Source organism: Hypomesus nipponensis, chromosome 17 (genome assembly GCF_054491055.1).
Source record: "Hypomesus nipponensis isolate SF chromosome 17, ASM5449105v1, whole genome shotgun sequence".
Taxonomy (NCBI): domain Eukaryota; kingdom Metazoa; phylum Chordata; class Actinopteri; order Osmeriformes; family Osmeridae; genus Hypomesus; species Hypomesus nipponensis.
Window position 1 is genome coordinate 8,310,290 of NC_140377.1, and position 7,159 is coordinate 8,317,448.

A 7,159-nucleotide genomic window follows, 5' to 3' on the forward strand; every position below is an offset into this window, starting at 1 on the left:
TCGGTTATCATTTCATCTTCCGAGTTTTTTTTTGCGTCCCCTTTCCTTGGCAAAAATAAAGGGGTATAACGACACAGACCAAAAAGGACTAAATGCATCACGCGTTGGTACACTGTACGTACAGAGCTCCTGGATGTCGCAGCTGTGCCGGCTGGTGACCCGTTCCAGTTCCGTCAGTTCCTTGGTGTGTTTTCACCCGGAGACTGGCTTCTTCCACCAGCCGATGCGAGGCTAGACAGGGCTCAACTAGGATCTCCTTATATCCTCAAAACCTGTTTGTTTTCCACAGGTCTATCGTACCAAAAACCAAAAATACCATGTTCAACGATGTAATTACGATAGGGGTGACGAGTCACCCTTTTGTTCCGTTTTTCGAGGGAGAGGAGGGAATTGTATTTGTACCTGTGTCTTTGTGAGTGGTGTTGTCATGCCTCGAGTTACTTTTATGTTTGGGTTTTTAAGGGGGCTGGGGGAGGGGGGGAGGGGTTGCAATTGAGGTCTGTCATATCTGTCACACCTGTGCTTAAGATTTGATTGTATTGTGTGCAGTTGGGAAGGCATCCCATTCTGTGTGATGGCATGTTGTCCCCCTGCTTGTATCCATTATAGAGCATCCGCTGGTAAAGGCATTTTTAGTTGATGGATTTAGCCGCTTGGCAAGGGCTTTTCTCTTCCTGTTACCAAATAGGCAGCACTGGGTTTGTTACAATAATGACAACGGTTTAGGGCCAAATCATGATTTTTCTTTTGTTCATTTCTTTGGTTTGAGTTGTTTATAAAGCAACGTATGTAAGTAGCAGGGTGTTTTGATAATGTAATGGGAACTCACTATATTCAACGAAGACCTATGAACATTGAAATGTAAATTGAGACTTTGTTCATTCATGTTACAGAAAATACTTGGTTGAGGAGTTTTTGAGCTCATCAATGTATTAGCCAGTTTACTGTATCCTTGTTTACTATTATTGTTACTTATATTATAAGCATTCTCATATGGCTATATCTTACAAGTAATGCTATCACTACACCAAATTAGCTACCCCTTTTTTTCTACCAGTCGTAATGGATGTCACTGTACAGTTTGTGGAATGTTTCAGTGTTTTCTAAACCTTGTTTTTTTTTCTCTTTCGTGGGGGTGGTTGGTTTGGCCTTTTGTTCTGTTGGGGTTGATTACATTTTTGTATGATTTCAGTGATATTCTTCATGATAGGGTTATGTTGTGGGTTTATGGGTTTCAGCTTGGTTTGGTGCAGCTAAAATTCTCCTTAAAGAATTGGCAACTATTCTGGCAATAATCTTCAAATAGCCTTAAATTCCCTTTGTAAATCATGTTAAATACATTTGTTAAATACATTTGTCAAATAATGAACTGAACCGTAAAGGCAAGAGGCCCAAGACAGAGGGCTCTTTGGCCCTTACCGAAAAGATCTTGACCAACTTCTCATTGATCTAACCTGACTAAAGTTCTTACCTGTGCTTACAAGATTTCACAGCACCAAATCAAATGCTTTCGTAACCCGTTACTGACTTTTGTTTCATTAGTATCTTTGCATTTCCCTCTTCTTCACTTCCCCTTGTATTTACCACTTGTCTCTCTACCTCTGTCTCCATTTCTCTTGTACATAAACCCTTCTTTTTTCAGACTTGTGAGTCTGTAATCCTTTTATACCTCAATTTAGAATTGTTCTAGAAAGAGTAAAAACAAAAGGAAAAATATGACAAGCTGTAGTATTCCTTATTAGAAAACTAATAAAATAATTAGTGTGATTTTCATTTTCTGGGGCTTGTTTTGGAGGGGGGGTGTCATGTTAATTCCATGCTTTTAGTCACTACATTTATGCTCTTGTGACATTCAAACAAATAAAAGGAGAGAATTGCACCATTGGATGTTATTTTACATAATGTAATACTCTGGCAGTCAGATTTTCACAGGCAAACAAACTTGGATTGCTGGACGACGTATGGTAATTCAACATCAAAGTTCATTCATATTTACATCAGTCTACACCTAATGATGCCTCAAGTGTTTTTTTTTATAAATATACAAATACAGTACTTTACAGGCATGCACAATCATCCATGAGAAATGTTGCCAGATTAATACATTCAGCGGTTAATGGTATGAGCCACAGGTCCTTTTAGGATATTAATTCTATGACATCATCCATCCATCAACAGATGGGCTTGTCTATAGTCTGTGTCTGCATCAGTTAGAGTATTGCTGGCACTGTCCTTTTCTTTCATGGTGCAACCCTTATTATCCTGTAGGAACAAAGGCAAAGCGCTGTAAAGTCTTGTATTGATCGTCTCTAGAGTGAATAAAAGGTGCTTTTTGAAGTTATGCAGGAGTAAAAACCTGAGTTTTAGTCTAAAGGGACAAGTGAAAGAACAGTCGAAGGAATTCACAAAACGGTTAATGATCCGTTTTATAAAATGGTACCTCTTGGTGTGCTGTTTCAAACTCAGGAGAGGGCTCCCCCTGCTGGTCACATCTCCTCCTGCAGGGCCAGCAGAGTATACTCTTGAACGTCCTCCTCATGTCCTCGTCCCGGAGAGAGTAGATGATTGGGTTGACCAGAGAGTTACACTCCGCTATGACCAGACAGTACTTTTCATAGGTCTGGGCATGGCTGTCTTTCCCCATTAGCCCATCCAGTAACAGGGTCATCAACCCTGGCGTCCAACAGATAACAAAGGCTCCTGCGGAGAGGACGAGAATATCATCAGCGCCTTGGTGAACACTCACTAAAGGATTTACGATTACAAATGATTAAAGACACGCCTTTACAGAAAACATTGAGCTAGTATGTAAAAATGAATGAAAACCGAATTTGCATCCTTCCTTGAAGCTTGCAAGTTCATAGGGGTTGAAAAGTAAGAAAAACCTGTTCACAAATACGTAAATGGTAGAGAGAGTACCAGTTTGGTGAGTCTCAAGAGCACAACTATTGCAACAATCTTTGGCAAAACAACATAAATACATGTGTTTAATGGAGATTCGTATCATTAGCGGTTGGTAAGTCTGTGACACAGACAAAAAGTATGCAGTATTGAGTAACAGTGTTCTAGGAACTTTACAACACAGTGACTGTGTGAGATGACAGGCTTGCTCAGACTTGAACAGCGACGAGATGACCTGGAGATTAACTTTCACTGTCGTCTACTGCAAACAACACATTCTAAACGATAGATCCTTTTTGCTTGCCTTACGTCGTTAAGTGTCAGGAACTTGAACCAGGTGAGACAGCTGCTGTCCAAACCTCTCGTCCTGTCCTTCTACTCACCCAGCACCATGGAGATGGTCTTCATCAGGTTGACGATGGTCTGGCTGTGCCACAGCTGGGAGGTGTACTGGGTGGCACGCCGGCTCCTGCGCCTCACGTAGAGAAAGATGCGGGCGTACACGGCCACCATGACAAAGAAGGTGAGCAGGTTGAGCAGGGCCCAGAAGACCAGGAAGCGCCGGCTGTAGAGGGGGGCGATGGTGGAGCAGTCGGCCAGGTCACACTCGCAGTTCCAGAACATGGAGGGCACCAGGCCCATGCTGATCGACACGGCCCAGATGAAGACGATGAGCAGCACCACGCGCCGCCGGCTCATCTGGCTGTGCAGCTGCATGGTGATGATGGTCTGGTGGCGCTCGACGGCCACGGCCAGCAGGTTGGCCACTGAGGCCGTCAGACTGATGTCGATAAGGGCTCCCCGGACAAACCACTGGTGCTTGGTCAGCCTGCTCGTCCAGGGCCCTGTGTTCAAAATGAGGTTGACATAGGAGAGCCCTGCAAACAGGTCTGCGGCTGCCATGTTGCCCAGGAGGAAGTAGATTGGGAAGTGAAAGCGCTGGTTGATGAAGATGGCGGTCATCACCATCATGTTGGAGAGTATGACAATAAGACACACCACCAAGCCCAGTCCTATCACGACAAAGTCACGAGTTGTCCATTCTTCACTGATTTTTTTCCCAACCAGTTCATAGAAGAAGGTTACATTTTGGCTGTAGTCACAATTATTCCAAACATTGATTTCCATTGCTTTTGCTAGAGAGAATACAAATTTGTGTTTGTTAAGTGTTTATTAATGCCATTTCCTTGGAACTAGAAATCGTATCTGATCTACAAAACTTAAAAGGAAAATCAGAATGATTAACCTGCAGTTTCATTCCATGAATCACATGTAGTTAGGAGGCTATAAGGTTACATGACACTGAACATTGTCCCCGGAAATGCCATCAATTGTGCCATTATTCTGGTCTATGAGGCATTACTTTGTCGTTTCTTTTTTACGAACGAGGCAACAATACATTCTAGCGTTGACAGCCAGGTCAGTTTGGGTCACCTGAACGCTCCCGGCAAATTCACTGACAAGTCAGAACACTGGAGGGAGTGCGAAAATCTTGTTTACAACCGATCTAATGCCTGTTGCCAATGTTGCTTTTCTGGTAGCCTAGACTAAACAAAATTGTCTCCATAATAGTCGAAATTCTTAGCCCCATTACCAAACCCAGCAGGGATAGGCTAAAACAAAAACGTCAAATAAAGGGTTTGATATTATGAAGGGTTACCACGAGCACATTAGTGCAATAAATCAACGTGCTCCGCGCGGCTCTCATTGAGAACCGCAAGCATTACCGAACAAACGTCGTTACCAAAAGGAGCAATTGAGACTATGATTAATGAAGGCTACTTACCACTTTGAAATCAACTTCACTCAAAGTCCACCTCAAATACCGAATACATAATCAAATGTATCCTAACCTTCCTCCGCGTGCACCACAATACCCCCACTCACTCAGCCACACCTGTCTAATCTCCCTGTTGGCCAAAACATTCCCTGACTCGCTGTCACAGTGGGAGGTCTATAGTCTAGGAGGCTATTTACGGTAAATAGGTAAGACGACAATTTACCGTAAATAGGGTTAATTGTCAATTGATAATGAGATGAATTTGTCTACTAACTAAGTTTAGACATCGATTGCTAAACAAACATATTATGACACGTTATCGCGTTTGCAAGGACCTAAACGCCTTATGGCTTATGCCATCTCTCAAGATTATGAATCAAATACAATCGAAACTCAAATGTAGATGATCTCATTTCATTCGTTTGACATACAGAAATGTTATGCTGTTCAAGTCCTCTGCTCCGGTCAGTCGGATATCCGTGTGTTAAGAGTAGGCTCAGAAATTAGAACGTTCAAGTTTTGTCCAGGAGGAGGTCCAACATTGTTGACTAACTTCGGGGGTCTCACTGCACCAATGACTACTGGAATTGCTTTCAGGGTCATCGATCCCCTGGCATAAGGCTGTGTGCTTTGTCCTTCCCTCCAGTAGCAGGGTGAGATGATTAAAGGTAGACTACAATAGGTAAGATTTATTCAGTAACAAAAAAAATGTTGTCCCCTATAAACATGTTGTGTGGCTAATGAGGCCTTGTGAGAGTTGTTTAGCAACACAAACAGCTCCGTGCCAATGGAATGTCATTTTCACATTTTTGCAACTGCTGCTTTCCAGCCAATTTTGTTCCAGCAATCCTGTTCCAGCAAATTGCCGTAGGCAAGGCGGGCTTTCCTCTTTGGTTACTCAAACTGGAGCTGGAGGAAAGGGCGGAAGTTCAAACCTGCATTCGGGACGCTGTTTCTCATACTATTTTTATGCTACCTACAGCAGCCTTTAAGTGGCCCCAAGCAAGAAGTGATTATGGCAGAGTGGTACCCAAAAAGTAAACAGCACCGACATAGTTGGGTTGGAAACAACAAAAGTTACATTCTTGAACGTATTAATTTATGCCTGAATTAGGCCTACTCTTTGTTGTAGATGTTGATGAATGGTGTTATTAGGGTTTGCAGAATGTTCAGTTTCTTGACACGTATAGGCCTCTTTTTTTTTTTTACTTCCCAGTCCTTTGATGAAATGTGCATCCTTGACAGTGTTACAAACTGTGCCCGTCAGATTGTATCCTGTGACGACTGTGAACACCAGAGGTCTGTTCATGACTAGATGCCCCATTATTGGTCCAGCAAAGCACCATCACCTGTCACACTTGGAGACACCAATACATTGCTTGGTTAGGAACAACATTTGTCTCAAAATTAAATGAAACAATACCAACATTTTTCATTTATTTTTTATTTTCTATAAAAGAGATGAGTTTCTTCCATGATCATAACAGATTGAATCATAGACCTCGATAGACCACTCACATACCAAACGATAATCGAGGAAAATGTTGAACACAAAACCCAAAACATAACGAATGTAACACAAAATACCTGAATAAAGCAAACTCTCCAGTCAGCACATTCTCTGTAGAATCCATATCTATGGCACATAACGTCCAACGAATAGCATGGAGGAAAAAAAAAATTAAAGGCTTATAAGGAATGAAAAGTTTCTTTACCTTTTCAAAACCAGTCTAACAATAAAAATTATATATATTCATATATGGTGGACTTCATTGTAATAGAAAAAGGTGACTTAAGCAGAGAAACACTTTCTCTTGAAGCAATTTGTGTATTTTCATCCCGATAGAATGCTGTTCTAAAATGTGTCACATGCCTCTTTGCGCCACAAACTAAAATCATACAACACTCTCACATTCATCCAACTATACACACAAAGGTCTAGACTGACACTCATAAATGCTAACGTGGCAACACTGAAAACATGTCTACCTAAAACTTACTGATTGAACAAACTGAAAAAGTAGTTGTCAAGTGTACACTCATCATAGAAGTCCAGCTAAAACTAGATTTAAACCTGAATATTGATAATGGGTAAAATATAAAATGCCAACTTTCCTTTTTGCCTTTCTACACAAGCTCTCCCCAAATCTCTCCCCCCCCCCCCCCCCCTCTTCAAATATCACACCACCCGTTTCCCACCCACCCCAAGTGGAATATAAGCCAACTAGAATCGCAATACAATACAGGCACTGGAGAAAACACCATAAGAGAGAGCTCAAGTGGGCATGGCCAGATTTCACGTTGAGCCTTAGCCCCCCTCACACACTCAAGATAACAGAATTAGAACTCACATCCACTAGAATTGAACAAGAACAATGATATAAACCAGAGCTGTTTTAGTTTTTTCAACGTTTTTTTTTGTGTTTTTTTTTTACTTAAATTTTTTTTGTGATTATTTATTATATTATGTATTGCCAA

General features: G+C 41.6%; 1 protein-coding gene across 1 annotated transcript; it reads right to left on the reverse strand.

Moving 5' to 3' along the window:
* Positions 1-1,291: 1,291 nt before the first annotated feature.
* On the reverse strand, positions 1,292-4,917 carry lpar2a (lysophosphatidic acid receptor 2a). The gene is made up of 4 exons (XM_084678957.1): positions 4,688-4,917; positions 3,285-4,037; positions 2,441-2,700; positions 1,292-2,262 (listed from the first exon to the last, which is right to left on the reverse strand). Exons 2-4 carry the CDS (start codon positions 4,027-4,029, stop codon positions 2,161-2,163), a joined length of 1,107 nt encoding a protein of 368 aa, XP_084535083.1. The 5' UTR covers positions 4,030-4,037; positions 4,688-4,917; the 3' UTR covers positions 1,292-2,160.
* Positions 4,918-7,159: the final 2,242 nt, after the last annotated feature.